Consider the following 18,504-nt stretch of genomic DNA (forward strand, 5'->3'; position numbering starts at 1 on the left):
AACGTGTCCCAGTGGATGGGGAAGTGGAGGGTGCTATACGGAGATGTAGACCAATAATGCTGAAGACTAGCGATGTTATTTCCTATGTAATGTAATTTATTCTACTGTTAATTCTAGATGATCAATGGCTTAAGTCTATCTACGATTACTCTTTCTCACCAGCCATTCATCATCGATGTAGTCATCGCTATCATGCCAGTTGCCTTCTAAAGTGATGAGTCTTTCCCATCAGCTACAAAGCTAGTAAATCGACGCAAGAGTCATCACCAGTGTCACTCCGATTATCAAGGCACTTCCAGTCGCCAACTTATCTGCCCCGTTCTTCTTGGAGCTCTCAGTAGCCTTACTACTGTCCCCAGTCGCGGTGCCAGTGGAGCCCGACGAATCGTCACTTGAACCTGAACCACTATTGCTATCGGAGCTCCCCTTGCTATCAGAACTGTCCTTGCCGACACCAGCAGCGGTAATAGTATAGACGGTTCCATCGCCTCCGTTGGTATACGAGAAGACCTTTCCGCTCGCTGGTGCCGTGACGGAGCCTGGGTTGTTGCTCAAGGTGGCGGTACCGGTCTTGAGGGGATCATCAGGCTTGTAATATGTGCTGACGCCTTCCAAAGAGTACGAAAGCTTGGAAGAACAATCATACGTCTCCATGTATGACCCGCAGGATTTATAATCGACGTTTAGCTCTGACTCGAGGCTAGATATTTGTTTCAGGCCGATGAGGTTGGGGTCGGTCTTGGGGCATATCTCTACAATACTGATAAATGTTAGCATCGATGATTTAACAGTGCTATGGAATGCAGCATACCTTGACAGAGCTCCACTAATCTCACAGCAGTTGCAGCCCTCTATTTGCTGTAGATTGCTTCCCGCATCGCCTGAATCAGCATTGTTCGAACACGTCGCCGTCTGTTGAATGGCATCTTGTATGTTGAGATAGACTTGTCCGACGTTACAAGAGCAAGCGCCTGGCGCATTCTTGGGAGCGGGGAAGTAGGGAACTGGTTGCTTGGCAGTAGCGCAGTTCATGAAGTACGAAACCATGTACTCCTGATACTCGCATTCCCAGACCCTATTCCAGCAAGTAGCCGCGTAGCAGTTGAAGTTGTCGACGTAGTCCTGGCAGCCGCATGCGAGGAGTTCTAGCTGGCTGTTATCGTGGCGAGCTTGAGCGATGCAGCTGCTCGTCTTCTTGTTGACTGAGGCCTGGCACTTTTCGAAGCCTGATGCGTCGGCACAGCCTGAGCTTGTGAGTTTGACATCAGCGGTGGCTAGAGCAGCCAAGCCGACAAGAAAAAGACCGTATGTTTTCATGACAGTTGCTTGCTAAAACAAAGTTACGGTACAAAGGGTGCCAAGCCATTGCTTGTTTGATGGAGCTTCTAGTGCCCGTTATGTACTTTTGCGGTTGTCTTTCAGCTCTATGCAGGAGACTGTTGGCACATCCCGAGATATCCGTATTTCGCCTTGCGAGAGAGGGCATTTGTTGAAACAATTAAAGAATGCAGCTCTCATTCAGCCTAGACTTGACCAGATTCGGAATGCGAACCTGTCATGTTGCCCTGTTTATATTACAGGCCCGCAACGAGCGTGCCGAGATGCCGGGCTGAGATATTTATTCTCAGCTCTCCTATCCCTTATGCCACGAAACATGCTGCCTGCTGCACTGTTTGGTTCACTTATTCAAAGGCTTCTTTTGGCATTCGTATTGTGTCAATGACTGATTAAATGACATGGAATCGGGCGAGCCAGGCAGCCATTTGCCAAAAAGGATCACTGTGTTGAGCATGCCGTGTTTCTCATTTATACTTCCTTCAAGTGGATACGATACGATCTAGGGCGGAGAGCATTCCGCGCCAATAAATTCCTTCTGCGTCTTCAGCCTTATTGATATGTCAGACCGGCCTTTGATTCCGCTGACTAGCGGAAAGAGCCCGTTTATCTTATCCTGAGTTGAACCAGCTTATCTGTTACCGGACTGAAACCTTTCAAGCTTCTGCTGCTTCCATGTGTATTAAAGAGGTCTAAGCCTTGTAAGCTCTTAATGTAATAGTCTTATCCTCAGACAAAACAAGCAGTCTTGAGTTTAAGTAGCGACCATGCTATAGATTTATTTAGGTTATCACATTAAGGTTGTAATTATTTCGATAAATACTTCTTGGGATATTCTTTTCTGTTACTAGGAAAGAAGAAAGACTTGACTACTGAACAGAATAAATGCAATTGCATAAGCTGTATTTTAAAATTGACACCCTTTAGGGTAAGTTGACATTATGGTCTGTGCTTGGAGTTCTACTTTATTTTATTCTACAACAGTGGAGCTTTCTGCTATTCTGAGGCATGTATTTTAACCTGTCAGAGTCGCAATGAACAGGCAGTGTTCTGTATAGTCCAGCTGAATATGAGATAAACAGAGCCTGGGAAAGGGACTTAAGCCAGGGCCGAGTCTATTGCAGGTGGATTCTCGGCGAGCGATAAGAAAGTGGGTCAGCTAAAGCGGATCTCCGATAACATGTCCATCCAATCACTGTTTTTGTGTTACGGTTAACTTTGCCAGATCAAGTATGTATGTACTCCGTACTGGAAGCGCTATCTCGGTGGAGCCTCTTCCCTGGAATACCGGAATGCGGGGTAGCGAGCGTCTGGGCGCTGAAGGAGGTTCTTCTCCCCTGAGGCAGAACTTCCGGGATGTGAATTTCATCATCACTCTGTGAATGCAAGCATGGCTCCGGCTGTGACCATGACTGACGAGTCGAAAAGATGCCGTACTAAGAAGGCGAAAACGCGGAGTTAGTACACCTCTCAGAGATGTGAGAGACCTAGCTAACAGGCGTGTCTAGCTGGCTGTTCTATCTGCAAGAGACGCGTAAGTCGCGGTCTTGTCGCCACGAGAAGTCTATCGTAATACTGACTTTTTAGAAAAGAAGGTGAAATGTGATGAACAGCTGCCAGGATGCAAGAGATGCGCGAAAATTGGTGTCGAATGTCCCGGCTATCATAAGCCTGTGAAATGGTCGGTCAAGTACGAGAGGTACATGGTTGATTCGTCACCGACTGCGGATAACTCCTTTTCTTGGTTCGACTCAGGTGCCAGAAATCTATCAAACTTGATACAGCCGAAATCAGACTCTGAAAGCGTCGAGACTCAGAACGACAATGACTCTGAAGTACAAGCACCTGGCCCTTCCACGCAAGGTTCTAGTTCAAGTTTATCTGATGCCAGGGAACACTTAGAGGACATGTTAGAAATGCATCCACCCTCGACGTTAAATTCAGAACAACCCTCGGCATTGTGCGACGATGTCCAAGCCGATGAGGAATTTTCTCTTGCGCCCGATGCCTTACATGATGACTCTCTTTGCCTGACTTCCTACACACCAACTCTACAAACATCACTCATCCTGGACCACTACTTTACAACAGTTTGCCATTTCAACTCATCCTTCGACTCGGCGAATAATCCATTCCGATCAGAAGTTGCCAGAATGATGGCCGACTCACCCCTACTCTTTGGTTGCGTGTTGAGCATGTCAGCAGCTCATTTATACCAGGGCGACAAAAAGAGCAGCTATATTCCACTGGAATTCCAGACCGAAGCAATGTCACATCTTTCACAGACATTGTCTAAGCTTCCTATGAGCAAGGAATGCGAGGTGGATGACAACCGGCCTACGGTCTTGGTATCTCGGGAGAAAATTCTGAATGTTTCGGATGACTTGCTCTTGAGCATTATATTCTTGGGAATGACTGCGGTAGGTATGTCCGCTCCTCTAGTCTGACCAGAACTGACCTGTTGACTCATTAGGCTTGGCATGATGTCTCTGCAACTGGTCTGCCACATCTCCATGGGTCACGACAACTATTCAGGTCATGGATAACATTAAACAAACTGACAGACATCGACAAAAGAAGAAACATGACGAGAACACAAATATTTGTGGTCTCATCCATGGTATATTGGGAAGCTATGAGCTCAGCTCTCTTCGACCAGCAATATGAAGGCTTATCACATCTCACCATCTTTTGTGATCCCCATCCCCCGGCACTCATCCAGCCTTGTCCATGGACTGGCGTTGCAACGCCCATTTTTGTGTTTCTTGCAAAGACACTAACACTGGTGCGGAATAACCAGGCTCTGAAGAGCTTGCGGGTTTTCGAAACTGGGGAGATCCATCGGAGGGCCCTGTACGCTGAGTTACTCGTCAAAGCGACTAGTCTTGAACGTGAGATCGTGGGGTATCGGCTGCCCTATCTTGGTCTTATTGATGACATTGGAGATCCATGCACAACGCCTGATCACTTGCTGGCTATATCCCGCTGTTATCGTCTGGCTGCCCTACTAGAGCTCTACTCTGCATTCCCGGAGACAACAAGGAGAGAGGAGAGACCAGACGGTGCTATTGATTTGCACCATGGTGATGATAAGACACATCTAGTCATGGGACTGGCATTCAGCATATTGGAAATCTTGGAAAAGATTCCAGACGACTCAGGGACAATATCGATACAGCTTCTGTCACTACTGATCGCTGGAAGTGTCCTGGGGCCCGTCTCACCAAGGGGAGAAGATGAAGGACCAAAGAGATTGGAAACACTTCGTTTGCGGGCTTTTGTTCGACAGCGGATTCACAAGATGTATGCGGCTGTTCGTTTGGGGCCAATTGGAAACGTCATGCTTATACTGGAGGAGGTTTGGTCGCGTATGGACATGTTGCCGGCGGTTCAGAACGGGAACCCAGTGATATCGAGCTTTCACTGGATAGATATCATGTCAGAAAAAAGATTGGAAACAATATTTGGATGACCAGGCTCAACTTATTTTAATATTACCATTTGTAATAAAAGAAGCGGTTCACTATCTTATGAAAAGCGGTTCTCTTTGCTTATGACTATTTACAAATATACTTGGTTAATTAATCCTTTAGTATTGCATCTTGCGTGCAGGTAAATGCCGTGTTGTTTTGTATTGAATGCAGAGTCTGGCGTATTTGCGACATCAGAAGTGTTATTTCCGTCACTCACAAGTGTCAGTCTAGTACTAAAATGGACGTAAAGTGCGAGGTTGCTCGGCCTCGGAACGTCGGAATGACCACTTCGGCCATCTTATCAGCGACCTCGTACATTTTGTCCCAATGAGGAAATGAGCTCATGAGACATCCACTGCATTTAAGATGGCCATGTTGTCTATCAATAACCATGAGCATATCCTCACATATTCTTGCTGTATTGCATTTAGTCATTATGCCAACTTCAAAAGAAGGTTATCTCTGGACCAGCAACGGCCTCACAACTGGTCTCGAAACAGACTCCATTATCAGGGGTACACCCGAAGCTTCACTCCTCGACAAGTACGATGTTGTTGTGATCGGAACAGGCTTTGCTGGACTTATCGCTGCTCGAGATATTGGTCTGACCGCCGTTAAGGTTCTTCTTGTCGAAGGCCGCGATCGCATTGGTGGAAGAACATGGACAGCCAAAGCTTTGGGAGAGGAGTTTGAGATGGGAGGCACATGGGTTCATTGGTAAGACTCTTGTTAGACAGTTGATACACAGCTCTGATGCTGTGATTCTAGGGGCCAGCCGCACGTTTACTCAGAGATTCACCGCTACAATCTTCAAGGCAACCTCAAGACCTCAGCAGGAACAGCAGACGCCAAGTACACAGCTTATACTGCAAGTTTTGCTGGTCCAAGCAAGCTTGATACCAAAGAGACAAACGAAGCAGTTCAACGAGTAGCTGGCGCCTTCTTCGCCATTGACGGCCTGACCAGTTATGATTTAATGCCATATCCCCACGATCCACTGCGCGAACCAGCACTATGGAAGAAATATGAGTATCTATCCGCCAAGGATCGCCTCGACCAGCTGGACATTCCTCAGGTCGAGAAGGACATGTTTGATGCTATGATCAGCTCTTTTGGCTCTGTGCCAGGTTCACAGTGTGGTTTTGTCGAGGTGCTGCGATGGTATGCACTTGGTGGCCATTCAATGGCTGGCGTTTTCGAGCGCGCTGGGCTCTGTAAGCTCGGAAAGGGCGGTATGACATCTCTAGCACTGTCGATACTGTCTGAGTATAGTGGACATTTACTGTTCAATACTGTGGTTGAGAAGGTCGACCAGAAAAGCAATGGGGTCACGTTGACTACAAAGAACGGCCGACGTATCAAAGCCAACTACGTGATATCGACTATCCCTTTGTGAGTGCCGTACATCTCGATTTTAGCTAGACTTGGACGCTGACGACTATCTAGGAACTGCCTATCGGATATCTCGTTCAACCCTCCTCTCTCGCCATTCCGCCAAGAAGCTGTCAAGGCAGGCCATATCAACCAAGGTGCCAAGATTCACTTCAAGTTGAAGCAAACAGAGCCTGGCTGGTTCGCTATGGCAAGCGGCTACGGTAGGTCCCCGTGGTGCTTTGCGTTCTCCGACCACAATGGCAACACCAACAAGAACAATGGTACATATTGCATTGGCTTTGGCTACGGCGGACATCTCGCAGACCCACGAGCGAGCAAAGAGATTATCGCAAGCTTCAAAGGACACATCAAGCCCGATGCTGATGTTGAAGCATATCTCACCCACGACTGGATGAATGACAATCTTGCAAAAGGTACCTGGAGCTGCTGGGGACCTGGCCCGGCTATGAGTCGTTGGCTCAAGGAGCTTCAGAAGCCTCATGGAAGAGTCTTCTTCGCCAGTGCTGACTGGGCTAATGGATGGAGAGGTTTCGTTGATGGAGCTATTGAGAGTGGTGTCACGGCGAGTGTCGGTGTGGCGCGGTTGTTGTCTGGCGAGAATCTCGCATCCAAGCTCTAGTGATAGGCCTCATATGCTTGGAAAGTGCAAGATAGCCAAAATTCACGATACCTTAGGCTCGAGGTCAAAGAGATAAGACATTAATCTTTTAAACACTCTGGCTGTGACTATTGCAACTAATGATATAGTTTCTCAACCGCAAAATCACAGTCTGCTGTAATACCTGTTTCCAAATTGTCATGGGATCTGTGAATCTGACCTGACGAAATTCCCACTCAAAAGTGCTCCAGGTCCATCCCAAGTTATCATTGTCCGACCCTTATGCCCTTTGGTGCAATTTCAAGCACATGAGCAAGCTCTGCGGCAATGCAGAAGGTAGTAGGTCTGAACCTGCAAACAATATAAAACACCCCCTTTATCAAGACAGAGGGAGAGACTCCTAAGGCGGACAACCCCAAATAAGACACCACGGCCAAATCATGTATCGCCCTAATTCCTTGAGCAAGCGTCCTATTATTTTTGTTAGCGAGCTCCCCTTCGTCTTTGCTTCTTCTTTTATCGCCTTTTTTTGTTCCTTCCACCTTGCCTTTTCCTGCTTTCTTAGCTCTTTTTCCCGCTTCTTTCTCGCGTTTTCATGCTGCTTCCATTTCTCTTTTCCCAATTTTGCCTTGAGCTCCTTTCTTTGCCTTATCTCTTTTGCCTTACTGGCCCGCCCCTGCACACACTGCGTTAGGAGCCCCTTGTTTGGGTCGAGCTTTGGTGGGTACCCCGGAGGTGGACAGTAGGTGAGTGTTGGTCGCTTTTTGCCATGGCAATCCCAGTATTCAGTGTCCATAGTCTTGCATTCTTCGTTGACTTTACAGACATACCCACCACCATCATTGCCTAGGTTTGGGGCGGCTATGAGAACTTGCTTGCTGTGCTTGTCACAGTCATTCATGGGAATAAAGACATCCGGAACTCGACCAACATCTATATCATTTATTAGAATTTTCCGTGCGATAAACATACAAGTTTGCAACTTACATGCAGTGTTCGCAACCTTGTACCAGATGCAGACTGTGTCATTTGGGCCGCCATTGCAAGTATACGAAGACCCGATATTGTAGGATTCCGTAACAGTGAAGCCCAATGCGACAAAATCAATGTTGGCTGTCGCAGTCCATCCGAAGGCTAAGGTTTTTCCATTACTACTGCCAACAGAACATCCCTCGTCGTTGGGACAATGTACATTCTCCTGGGGTTAGTTAGCATTATGAGCAAGAACAAAGAATAAGGCGTTAGCCGAATATAGAGGTGGAATCTTACCGAGACCTGCCGGTGGCGGTACCTCAAGTGAGGCCATCCTTGAAACTCATGTTAGGCACGTCGCGTTCCATTAACTTAATCACAATACTAACCACTGCCGTCGATGTTTGGTGCGCCCTTGCGCCTAAAAAGCAAATAACCGACAGCTTTCGTGAAAAAAGCCGTTTTCAAAAACGTGTTCCAATCCGGATCCAGATCACCATCGATCTCGCTCTCCTCTTGCGTAGTGTTGGCAAAACAAGGGCCCTCCACGGTCGGTAACGTACTATTGGTAATATTCCACCATAACTTTCCGCAGTGAATGGAAACATACGGGGGGCTCATCTCTGTACTGCATATAGGCCCTCCCGCAAACACAGGATTCTGGTGAACCCTATAGGTATTATTTCCAACTGTAAAGTTGCCTTCGCCACTAGAGTTGATCATAGAGAAGTCGATGGTGTCATTGGCCGGATACTTTCTACCACATCTCTCTCCAATCAAGCTCCCCCCAATGCCGTGATATACGGTCAGAGAAGACTTGTTGTCTTCGACGTTTAGAGTGAAAGTAAGTCTGATCATAGCCGCAGAAGTAACAGACAGAAGCAGAGAAGTCGCATAGACAAACCGCATCTTTGATTTTGAATGAAGACGGGAATCAGCTGCTGTGAACAAGGTAAGTTTAAGAAGAAGTCTTTATCGTATAAGAACTGGAGGGTTCTTACTGATTGTGCCAGACCCTGATTGTGCTGCTTCGAAAGAATAGACGTGTTCCCTTGATGGGGTTCGCTGAGAGGCCAAACACTATTGGAAAACGTACCAAGAAATCTCGTGCTCTTGAGAGGAGGGGCAGGTCATGTTATACAAGTTTCTTATCAGCATTCGTAGGAGAAACTTTGAGGGCGCTCCGTATCACGCCTCGATTTATTTCGGGGCTGCAACCCTCACACTCGTGAGTTGCACGACACGAAGCCTCATATCCGGGGCGACAGACGCTGTCAACAACACCAAACGAAAAGCCGATGTCAGCCAGGATCCGACAAATCACCGTCTCTGTCATCAACTCTCAGATCATCTGATCCAATCAAACTCCCGTGTGACTCTCAATCGGGGTGCCCTTCTCTTTTCTTTTCGCGCCCTTTGTTGTACCCACTTCGTGTTGATGGTCAATCTTGGCCTTGCGGCCCCTTTTCAACAAGACCTCGTGTTCAGGATGATGCTGCAGCAAGGACCTCAACTTCTCGTTGTCGTTATTGACGAGCATGAGTCTGTCTGCCTCTGTCTGGTCATTCATACTATAGAAAGCATTCCCGACGACAAAGAGATTGGCAAACATGAGCTCAGCTTTGGACTCATGTTGGTCAAGAGTTCCAGACCATTTTGTCTCCTCGATCTTGGGAGTTGAGATGTCAATATGGTTAAATGTGAATGGTATCGATTTGCATTGCATGCGATAAGATGTTTTCGCTGCGGGGTCGCGTTGACGTGCAACAAATGTATCATCAAGGTTGAACTCTCTTGTGATTCCATTGCAAGCCACAGACAATGATAGAAGATTCTGGTTGTTTACTTTGTCGTTTGGGTTCAAGCCCAAACCCAAGCCGACGCGTTCCAGAATCATCCCCAGCGGCCGGATCATGTCTCCGCAAATTGACTTTTGCAAAGCCAAAAGGTCAACGCCTCCGTTTCCTGTTTGTGGCGGATACTCATGGTAAACAAAGCCGAACACGAACATCAAATCACCAACGTTTGACTGATCCACTGCCTTGATTTGGTCGTCATCATTGTTGGCGCCGAGGAGTTTGCCTGGTTGGGATGCATGATACATACTATAGCCACCGAGCTTCCAACATGGCTCGTCTTGAATGGCCTCGTGTTCAGAGTTTATCATTCTGAAGCTTCCGCCCAGTTTCTCGGTAGCGACATGGGTCCGAACAGGCGCCGAGTGAGCTTGTACATCACGAGGTTTGTTGAATCATCACTTGTTTGATAATATTGGAGGAGGGGCATGCACAATGTGGCGGGTATGTTATACAGCCAGCAGAGTCTAATTCAGATTTGCATAGAAGCGGAGGATGAGCCGATGACAATGGAATGTTGTTTGTGGCGTGAATTGATCTTTTTGGCTTTCGAGAAATGGAATACCTCACGTATTTGCTCCGGGAGAGTCTCGCAGACACGAGGTTTCGTATCGAAAGCTTTCGGCCGAATACCGTTCGGCAGTATTTGCTCCGAAAGTTCCTCGATGAGCTTGAACGATACCGCAGTAAAGACGATACGTAGTGGGAACTCGGCATCATGATATTCCTCCATTCTGTCGGCTTGTTGTTCCTTGCTCGCGGCGACAAGGACGTCTCCTAAACGCCAGTAATAGATATTCAGGCTACACTCTATGGTGCTGAGTACGCTGAATGATGCAAGGGTACCTGCAGATGCACAGTCAGGACCCATGACGTCGACCATCAATTCCAAGACGCCGTTGTAACGAGCTGAGTTCTCAATATGACCATCCTCAAGCTTGAAAACATCTGTTCACCGCTTATCTTCAGCATGACTGGTGCGATATTCGACGATGAGTGTCTTGAACTCCTCATAGAGATTGGAGTCGCTCAGGTAGTTGAGGACAAGGCGGCGAAGGATCAATGCGAGGAGTGCAGTCTCATGGCAGCGCATCCAAGGAGCTCCAGTCATCTTTGACAACGCCATCGATGGTTCATTCACCGGAGACAAGAAGATTGATAGCGTATTCGAGGTCACGCCTTTTCAAAACTTCCCAGGCGTCAATATCACGGAAAAGGGGATGCTTAGTCACTTTGCGTGAGCGGCTCATTGAGGGCGACGGCCTCGAATTAGATATGTAGCTTGATGGTTTGTTTTTGGGTAGACGACGCGGTTGAAACCGATTGTTGTGAAGCTGATTTCTGTGCGACCTTACCATGCATGAGCTCTCACAAGTCGCGGCAGAGATAAGGCCGACAATTGGCAAAGACCATTCTAGGGAGACTTAAATAGTTTCATTGAATAGAGGCCTTTCGTGAATCACATCGACCGTTTACTCAAATGCGTTTGGCAGGCCATTGAAAAGGAACAACATGCTGTGAATTATATTACTGGTCCGAGGCTGGTTTTTCCAATCTGCATCTGCGCTTCATCTCACAACTCTCCATTCAAGTAACAAGATCCGGAGTCTTAATCACTTGCAAGTAGTCTTTATTTTCCATCATAAGCTTTATCCTTGGACAATTTCAGCTGAGACAGTTCCTTCATTGATTCGCTCTCAATGTGCAGGGTACTTATTCCATAACAGGCCAAAGTCAAAAACACGCCATGATAAGATAGGAGACAAGTATGCTCGCTTAGGATCTGACCAATAGGACAGTTTGCTCCGATTAGCGTCGTCAAATTTCTCTTTCAGCGCCCAATTGGCGCAAAGCTAGAGAAAATTCCGACCTGGTTGCTTAATACAGGTCTAGGCCATTCAATAGTCTTCAGCGCCAAAGCACCTAAGATCGATAGTTTCTTCAGAACCCCTGACTAAATACGGCACAACGGCTGGCTGGTCAGCGCTAAAAAGAGCTGGTAAAATGAAGTACGATATGCGTATTGCCATATTTATCTCCCGAGCCCCAAGTTTGCGATTTTGGTGGTTTCTGCTTTGACGAGACATTCTGTATTCATAGACTATTGCAGCCATGATCGCCAAGAGCTTTGTCTTCGCTGTGCTAGCGGCTCATGCTGCTGCTGGGCCATGTAAGCCTGGTGGACTTTCGTCCAATACGCTCTCCGCCAGTGAATCTGCGAGCGAGCCTACAACTTCTGAAACAAGCGTCTTGGATTTAGTGACTACAACCATTTCTGAACAAGCCACGACGACGACAGAGGCAGCTACCACTACTACGAGCGCAGCCGTACCCGCTGGCGAGGCCATTATCTTTCAGGTCAATCCTCGACGCCGTCTTTCAAAGCGAGATACAACATTCGTGGGCAGCAACAATCCAACCGAATGCACCTTTGCTTCAGTCTTTCGCCTCGATGAGGGAAAGCTTCTGGAAAATGGGGTGCCTATTTACTATGCTGGCAGTGGCTTTCAGGAACTTGCTGCTCAGGGCGAACCACCAGCTGATCCTGTCACGACAACATTCTCAATTGCCGGAGGTCGTCTTTCATGGACGGATTCATCGTTTGGCGAGGCTGGTTTCTGTCAGACTGAGTCTGATGGACAGGTGTACATCACCTTTGGGTCAGAGCCTGTTGGCTGTGAACCTGTGACTCTCACAGCCTACAAAGGTATGCAGGACCCGTAGCTTCTGCGCTGTATCTTGCTAACATGGCGGTGCAGAGGAACAATGCCAGAATGGACAGATCGTCGGTATCGAAACGTCCAGTGCCGAGACAACTACCGCAGCAGAGACTACCGCCTCCTCTGATGCTGTTCAACCTACCACTTCTTCCAATGCCTGTGTTGTCGGTATTGATGGCTTGAACGGCGAGCCTCCACGAGAGAGCCGTCTGGCTGACTGTTCGAGGCTGAACACAGTCACAGTCAGCCCATATCCCGAGTAAGTTTTCCGCTCATTCTTTTCTTGGTCGCGCACTGACATTTGCAGAACTTCAACCGTGTTCAAGCGCGAAGTTGCATTCCGCATTCCAACAGCATTCCCAACATGGCGACCTGCAATGAACACTCTTGCTGCCCGTGCAGAAGGAGAACCAACAGCCACTACCATCCAGCCAACTGAGGTTCCTGTTTATGCCACATACTGCGACTCTCCCGAGGAGTACTACGCAGCTTGCTCTGAGGCTGGAATCACTGCCTTCACAACTACCCTTCCTACGACGACTACTTCAACTTCGACCACTGTTAGCGATTGTCCCGCGAAGCGACTCGTGAGGAGGGCTGGTGAGCATATGGGATATGAGTTTGAGGATAACTGGGATGCCCATATCATGCCAGGATACAAGCTGTTTTAGACTGTCCCTTTCGGATATTTTAGATCTCAATGCACCGTACATATTTCTTGTTCAAGTACTACCTGGGTGACTGTGAAGAAGCGGAATAGCGTCATCCGTCAGCAATTCGTCATTGCTGAGTACAGCTCGTGGTCGCTTGACTGGACCCCTAGCTTTCATGAGACTCATAAGGCTGAGCCTATTATGGCGGTGGCGAAGCAACTAGCTCAGGCGCATTTTCAAGGATGCCAGGGGATGATGACAGTGAAGCCCCGATGTCACTCGCTGGCAGAGATCATTAGCGCCCCCACCAAGCTTTCAGCTCAGTAACACGAACACCAGATCTGGTAACATTTTTCATGCGTCACTCTTAGCCGGTGACATCGACCCTTCACTCAACTAAAGAAGCGGAATATTTATTCTGACTCATTTCCCGTCTTTTGTAGTGGTGAGGCGTGGTCTATTATTTCTCGACCCCTCTGGTAATGTTTGTACGAGTGATACATCAAGCTGCAAGACGATTCATAAATGCCAACCGCGCAAGACCTCGATTCGCAATTCTCATCCCACCAAACACTGTCTGTTCATTAGCACGTCGAGATTTCATCACCATGAATCGAGAACAATTGTCCACCCTGGACGAAAGGGCCTTTGCAGAAAAGGTGCCGACAATGCTCTGGTCGGATCGAGAAGCGCTTTTCGAGGATGGAAGTGAAGACATCGACATTATCAGATCCCGCGCAGCAGAGCCTGCGACCGTCGAAGCCATTTCATCCGTCCTCACCTCTCCGATCAAAGATGAAGATTACGATACACTGAGGTTGCATCAGAAAGCATTATATTCTGTCCTTATCAAGCTCCCCTTCGAAAAGCTCCAGCCTTATCGACCAGCTTTGGCTGCACTCGCTGCATTCGACATCTCAGGTTTTGCCCATCGCTCATCGCATTATGCCCAGAGTTCTCATGTCATTCACAACGCCGGCCATCTTGAGCGCTTCGCCGCAGATGCCAAGGCGGTCTGGGTCACCAAGGACAAATTCGACATGGTCGGCGATCGCACGCTTACAGAGCGTGTCCATACGGCTGAAGAGATGAGGCCATATATGCCTGAGCTGTTTGGCTGGCTTGTTGACGCGAATAATCCGCCATTCATGCCTTGTCGAAACCAACTTGCTCGATTTCCTGAGACTGCTGCTATCGTTGCAGCCGAAGTTCTGGCCAAGGCAAACAAAGAGAAGGATGGGGAATATCAACACTTCTTGATCGACTTTGTCTCTGATTGTGTGCCTGTTGGGGAAGCCTGGAAACCAATGCGAGAACACGTTCAGGCGCTGGTGAAGAATTTGAAGGGAAGCAGGAGTGAAGATGATGAGGAGCTGGTTGACGAGGCCGACGAATGGCTGACGAAATTGGAACAATGGGAGGCTTTGAAGAAGGAAAAGAACTAGTTCTCATGTTGAGTTTCACAAGCAATTGTACATTTTATTGATATGTCGAATATCTACTCAAAGACGCCAAAAAGGAAAGCCTTCTGGCTCTCAATGAGATTACTCATGCCTTCTTGAAAGATATTCAAGATACCAACGTTCAAGCGCTGGGAATATAACGCAAAGAATGCCTCTGTCTTTTGTATTAATATCTTTCTTCAATGTGTGTCTTCGATCCAGTATCCGAAGTACCATTTGAACCTCGAGCTCGGATAGATGACTACCCTGGATCCGAAGAGAAATTCGGAAATGTCAAACTGCATGATCAACCAGCATCCGAAAATGGAGACCCGCACTTGCATACGACTTTTTGATTGACCATACCCCAGATGATTCTCCTTCCGATATCCTTGCTCCCTTCCCCCGGACGTAGATCGGCCCTGGCGACTTTACGACTTCTCCACATGTGAAAACGGATAAGCTTATCAACAAGTGGCTAACAATGATCATTGATGCTATTCGCTGTTCACGACTGCTCCCCATCTTTACCCCGCAAGCTAGAATCAAGCTGGGCTAAGGCCATCACGGAAATCCACCGTCAATTCGAGATGATAATTCCGGCACTGGCCTCGACCTATCAAGAACGACAAAGTGTTACATAATGTGGCTGCTGTACATATGGCCTGACCAGTCACTGAAGAGCAATTCGTAACTGTTCCGATCTCATGTGTCAGAGAGCATAAGCACCCGTCTTCCGATTCGGATCTTACCATCTTGTCGGTTCGCCCTTGCATCACTTGATCTTGTAAACATCGTCAACGAGTATAAGATCTTGCGAGTGCATCTTGGCAGATTGACGATATCACTACCTCACTATCAGACACTTCACTCCATCCGAGCCAATACGAGATACATGCGAAGATGGCTATCGGTGCAAAGACAGATCATGTCGACGTTCTCATCGTTGGAGCCGGACCCGCCGGTCTCATGATGGCAACATGGCTCGCCAAATGTGGCATCAAAACACGCATCGTCGACAAGAGAGGAACAAAGGTGAGCTCCTACATCTCTTCTTGTGCGTTTTACTGACACCTTCTCAGATCTTCAATGGTCAAGCAGACGGTCTTCAATGCCGAACACTCGAGATCTTCGACTCATTTGGCTTTGCGCACCGAGCTTGGATCGAGTCTAACCACATGCTCGAGATCTCTCTTTGGAACCCTGATGATAAGGGAGTGCTCCGCCGAAGCTCAAGGATTCCCGACACAGTTCCTGGCATCAGTCGCTTCCAACAGGTTGTTCTTCATCAAGGTCGCATTGAAAGATTCTTCCTCGACGCTATCAACGACTTCAGCCAGGGAAAGATCTCAGTCGAGCGAGGAGTCATGCCAACGAGCCTTGAGATTGATCCCAAAGTTGTTGAAGACCCAGATGCATATCCGATTACCGTCAACCTTCGACATCTGAGCGAAGAGGAAGCTCAGCCAAAGCAGACATCAACATCCGCCAACGGTACTACTGTTCAGGACGGTCTGTTCCGCAGCAACCTTTCTCCAGACGACACAGCCGACATGCTCAAAGCAGCTGAACTCAACGACAAAGCCGACACTGTTGAAGTAGTAAAAGCAAAGTATATGCTCGGCGCAGACGGTGCTCACTCGTGGGTCCGAAAGGAGCTCGGCTTCAAGCTTGAGGGTGAATCAACAGATTACATCTGGGGCGTTCTTGACATCGTGCCCATCACTGATTTCCCAGATATCCGACAGCGCTGTGCGATTCACTCAGCGAGCTCAGGAAGCGTCATGGTGATTCCGAGAGAGAATAAGCTGGTCAGACTGTATATCCAGCTTACGACAACGGCGAAGATTGGAGAGCAGGATTCAAGAGCTGATCGGTCATGGATCACACCTGATGTCATTCTTGAGTCGGCTCAGAAGATTCTCGCTCCCTACAAATTAACGTATCGCAAGTTGGATTGGTGGACGGCTTATCAGATCGGACAACGCGTTGATCTAACTTCTCGGCCTACGATCGAGTCTTTCTCGCTGGTGATGCTGTTCATACCCACAGGTTTGTTCCCCCATCTCAAAGGTGACTCAAATCTCTGACAATCTTCAATAGCCCCAAGGCTGGTCAGGGTATGAATGTCAGCATGCAAGATTGTAAGTCTCTTGCTTCACGACATTCCTTCCAAAGAAGCTAACCTTTCCAGCTTTCAACCTTGGTTGGAAAGTCGCCAACGTTGTCAAAGGCCTTGCGAGCCGATCGATCCTCAAGACCTATGAGACTGAGAGAAAGGGAATTGCCCAAGCTCTTATCGACTTCGATCACAAGTTCTCTCGTCTCTTTTCTGGCCGTCCGGCAAAGGACATCATGGATGAAGAGGGAATCAGTATGGATGAGTTCCGCGAAGCTTTTGAGAGGGGCAACTTGTTCGCCAGTGGAATTGGTAAGTTCATTCAATAGATTCAACGCTTGTAGCTAACAGACTCCAGCTGTGGACTATGGTCAAAGCAACATCGTCGCCAAAACTACTGCTGATGACTCTGGCATGAAGGTCATCGCTGCCAAGAGGCAGGGTTTGGCTCCAAAGATCAAGCTCGGCATGCGTATGCCCAGTGTCAAGGTTCTCAACCAGTCTGATGCTAGACCATGGCATCTGCAAGAACTTCTCCGAAGTAATGGAGCATGGAGACTCCTTGTCTTCCCCGGAGATATCGACCTCGACAACCAGAACAAGCGAATGAAGGCACTGTGCGACAAGCTCTCAGCTGAATCTTCATTCCTCAAGCGCTTCACACCACCATCCGCTCGATACGACTCCGTGATTGAAGTTATTACGGTACATGCCTCGAAACGTCAAGACCACGAGATCTTCGACTTTCCAGAGGTTCTCCGTCCGTATCACGAGGTTGACGGCTGGGATTACAACAAGATATTTGTTGATGATGAGTCTTATCATGAGGGACATGGTAAACTTTACGAGACGTTTGGAATCAAACCTGATGAGGGCTGTGTGGTTATCTTGCGGCCTGATCAGTATGTGTCGTATGTGGGAGAGCTTGATAATTATGATGAGCTTGATGGGTTCTTTTCTGAGTTTATGATAAGACAGAAGGCTGTATGAAGTATATTTTATTAATAGGAGATGGTACTACCAATGAAGAAATACTTCAATGTCCTGTTAAAGGGCCTATACCTAAATATCTCAAGCATAACAACCTCGGCATCCCAAAAGCCAATCCTACCAAGCCAAGAACCCACCTAGTCAAGACACAAGGAAAATAACTCCATCAAAACCAATTCCATGATTGAGAGACTTGCTTCCGCAGTCGTTGAATAACTTGAAGTACTTACGGACTTTAACTTCATTAGTGGTGGCTCCCTTTGGGGGTATATATAAGGCCTTACGCAGCTGGTAAGCGTCGAAGTGTCTGTGAGGATGGAGCTGATTTTGCCATTTCTTCCCGTGTAGGTAGAACTTGATTAAATGTCAGCGACTGGCGATTCGGGATGATTCTTAGTATTATTGATAATTATATTTAAGAAGATTTACTATTATGGCATTATGATCAGCTCCTGTGAGTTATTATTCCCATCACTGGTTGCAGCCTGTAGCTCATAGGAGCGGTGATCTGCTCCTTTGCTCTGCAGATAGAATGGACCTTCTGATCGGCTTGGATTTGTCACTGAAGGATGTGTGCCCTTGTGCTGCCCAAGCTCTCTCAAAAGTCCATAAAAGAAAGGCGTGTTTGCCACGATAAAGCTGCACAGAATCTCTATAGTCGCCCACTGATTGAAGTCAGACACCATATTCATACAAGTGGGCTCTGACAGCGAACACCTACAGTAGATCGAGCCTTTTGAGACATGGCATCGTTGAGAATGAGCGGTATTCGAACAATTGTAATGGTAATGACCAAAAGGCCGATACTGAACAAGACTCCAAGTTGGATCTTACTGGCAATTGTCAGCTTAATGTACATCGAAATCTGCGAGGTTGCTTTACGTTCTCGTATTTAATCTCGCCACTACAAGGGTCGGGAAAGGCAGTATTAGTAGTGCAATATCTGTGCGA

At 47.7% G+C, this 18,504-nt stretch overlaps 12 protein-coding genes across 12 annotated transcripts in view; 6 read left to right on the plus strand and 6 right to left on the minus strand.

Moving 5' to 3' along the window:
* FOXG_11847 (enniatin synthase) overlaps window positions 1-181 on the plus strand; it is a gene marked incomplete at both ends in the record, with an annotated part of 9,667 nt that extends 9,486 nt beyond the window's left edge. The window contains one exon of the mRNA XM_018391579.1: window positions 163-181. Within this exon, the coding sequence (XP_018250252.1) occupies window positions 163-181 (19 nt within the window). The remainder of the gene's footprint in view (window positions 1-162) is intronic.
* FOXG_11848 (uncharacterized protein) lies at window positions 45-1,454 on the minus strand. Its single transcript, XM_018391580.1, has 2 exons — window positions 812-1,454; window positions 45-760 (listed from the first exon to the last, which is right to left on the minus strand). The coding sequence occupies exons 1-2, from the start codon at window positions 1,315-1,317 to the stop codon at window positions 241-243; spliced, it is 1,026 nt and encodes a 341-aa protein (XP_018250253.1). The 5' UTR covers window positions 1,318-1,454; the 3' UTR covers window positions 45-240.
* A 1,224-nt stretch (window positions 1,455-2,678) lies between these two features.
* FOXG_11849 (uncharacterized protein) lies at window positions 2,679-4,888 on the plus strand. Its single transcript, XM_018391581.1, has 4 exons — window positions 2,679-2,792; window positions 2,844-2,869; window positions 2,928-3,755; window positions 3,809-4,888. Exons 1-4 carry the CDS (start codon window positions 2,726-2,728, stop codon window positions 4,805-4,807), a joined length of 1,920 nt encoding a protein of 639 aa, XP_018250254.1. The 5' UTR covers window positions 2,679-2,725; the 3' UTR covers window positions 4,808-4,888.
* Window positions 4,889-5,244: 356 nt separating this feature from the next.
* On the plus strand, window positions 5,245-6,822 carry FOXG_11850 (lysyl oxidase-like protein 2/3/4; the record flags this gene model as incomplete). The annotated part of the gene is made up of 3 exons (XM_018391582.1): window positions 5,245-5,525; window positions 5,577-6,200; window positions 6,255-6,822. The coding sequence occupies 3 exons, from the start codon at window positions 5,245-5,247 to the stop codon at window positions 6,820-6,822; spliced, it is 1,473 nt and encodes a 490-aa protein (XP_018250255.1).
* A 764-nt stretch (window positions 6,823-7,586) lies between these two features.
* Window positions 7,587-8,682, minus strand: FOXG_11851 (uncharacterized protein; the record flags this gene model as incomplete). Its single annotated transcript, XM_018391583.1, has 6 exons — window positions 7,587-7,608; window positions 7,632-7,734; window positions 7,789-7,999; window positions 8,071-8,108; window positions 8,163-8,288; window positions 8,337-8,682. 6 exons carry the CDS (start codon window positions 8,680-8,682, stop codon window positions 7,587-7,589), a joined length of 846 nt encoding a protein of 281 aa, XP_018250256.1.
* A 451-nt stretch (window positions 8,683-9,133) lies between these two features.
* On the minus strand, window positions 9,134-9,940 carry FOXG_20616 (uncharacterized protein; the record flags this gene model as incomplete). Its single annotated transcript, XM_018400909.1, has 1 exon — window positions 9,134-9,940. The coding sequence occupies one exon, from the start codon at window positions 9,938-9,940 to the stop codon at window positions 9,134-9,136; it is 807 nt and encodes a 268-aa protein (XP_018250257.1).
* Window positions 9,941-10,101: 161 nt separating this feature from the next.
* FOXG_11852 (uncharacterized protein) lies at window positions 10,102-10,512 on the minus strand (the record flags this gene model as incomplete). Its single annotated transcript, XM_018391584.1, has 1 exon — window positions 10,102-10,512. The coding sequence occupies one exon, from the start codon at window positions 10,510-10,512 to the stop codon at window positions 10,102-10,104; it is 411 nt and encodes a 136-aa protein (XP_018250258.1).
* Window positions 10,513-10,581: 69 nt separating this feature from the next.
* Window positions 10,582-10,740, minus strand: FOXG_20617 (uncharacterized protein; the record flags this gene model as incomplete). Its single annotated transcript, XM_018400910.1, has 1 exon — window positions 10,582-10,740. One exon carries the CDS (start codon window positions 10,738-10,740, stop codon window positions 10,582-10,584), a length of 159 nt encoding a protein of 52 aa, XP_018250259.1.
* Window positions 10,741-11,741: 1,001 nt separating this feature from the next.
* On the plus strand, window positions 11,742-13,020 carry FOXG_11853 (uncharacterized protein; the record flags this gene model as incomplete). The annotated part of the gene is made up of 3 exons (XM_018391585.1): window positions 11,742-12,336; window positions 12,389-12,608; window positions 12,657-13,020. The coding sequence occupies 3 exons, from the start codon at window positions 11,742-11,744 to the stop codon at window positions 13,018-13,020; spliced, it is 1,179 nt and encodes a 392-aa protein (XP_018250260.1).
* Window positions 13,021-13,486: 466 nt separating this feature from the next.
* Window positions 13,487-14,576, plus strand: FOXG_11854 (uncharacterized protein). The gene has a single exon (XM_018391586.1). The coding sequence runs from the start codon at window positions 13,611-13,613 to the stop codon at window positions 14,445-14,447; it is 837 nt and encodes a 278-aa protein (XP_018250261.1). The 5' UTR covers window positions 13,487-13,610; the 3' UTR covers window positions 14,448-14,576.
* A 771-nt stretch (window positions 14,577-15,347) lies between these two features.
* On the plus strand, window positions 15,348-17,553 carry FOXG_11855 (phenol 2-monooxygenase; the record flags this gene model as incomplete). The annotated part of the gene is made up of 4 exons (XM_018391587.1): window positions 15,348-15,479; window positions 15,527-16,496; window positions 16,639-16,875; window positions 16,922-17,553. 4 exons carry the CDS (start codon window positions 15,348-15,350, stop codon window positions 17,551-17,553), a joined length of 1,971 nt encoding a protein of 656 aa, XP_018250262.1.
* Window positions 17,554-18,241: 688 nt separating this feature from the next.
* FOXG_11856 (uncharacterized protein) overlaps window positions 18,242-18,504 on the minus strand; it is a gene marked incomplete at both ends in the record, with an annotated part of 1,111 nt that continues 848 nt past the window's right edge. Inside the window, one exon of the mRNA XM_018391588.1 lies at window positions 18,242-18,418. Within this exon, the coding sequence (XP_018250263.1) occupies window positions 18,242-18,418 (177 nt within the window). The remainder of the gene's footprint in view (window positions 18,419-18,504) is intronic.

The sequence above is a fragment of the Fusarium oxysporum genome, chromosome 10 (genome assembly GCF_000149955.1).
Source record: "Fusarium oxysporum f. sp. lycopersici 4287 chromosome 10, whole genome shotgun sequence".
NCBI classification, from domain to species: Eukaryota; Fungi; Ascomycota; class Sordariomycetes; order Hypocreales; family Nectriaceae; genus Fusarium; species Fusarium oxysporum.

Coding starts and splice junctions, on each gene's coding strand:
- FOXG_11849 (XM_018391581.1), top strand. CDS start 2,726: ATGGCTCCGGCTGTGACCATGACTGACGAGTCGAAAAGATGCCGTACT. Junction 2,870..2,927: donor GTTCTATCTGCAAGAGACGC/GTAAGTCGCGGT, acceptor TTTTTAGAAAAG/AAGGTGAAATGTGATGAACA. Junction 3,756..3,808: donor TATTCTTGGGAATGACTGCG/GTAGGTATGTCC, acceptor TTGACTCATTAG/GCTTGGCATGATGTCTCTGC.
- FOXG_11848 (XM_018391580.1), bottom strand. CDS start 1,317: ATGAAAACATACGGTCTTTTTCTTGTCGGCTTGGCTGCTCTAGCCACC. Junction 761..811: donor ATTAGTGGAGCTCTGTCAAG/GTATGCTGCATT, acceptor AACATTTATCAG/TATTGTAGAGATATGCCCCA.
- FOXG_11854 (XM_018391586.1), top strand. CDS start 13,611: ATGAATCGAGAACAATTGTCCACCCTGGACGAAAGGGCCTTTGCAGAA.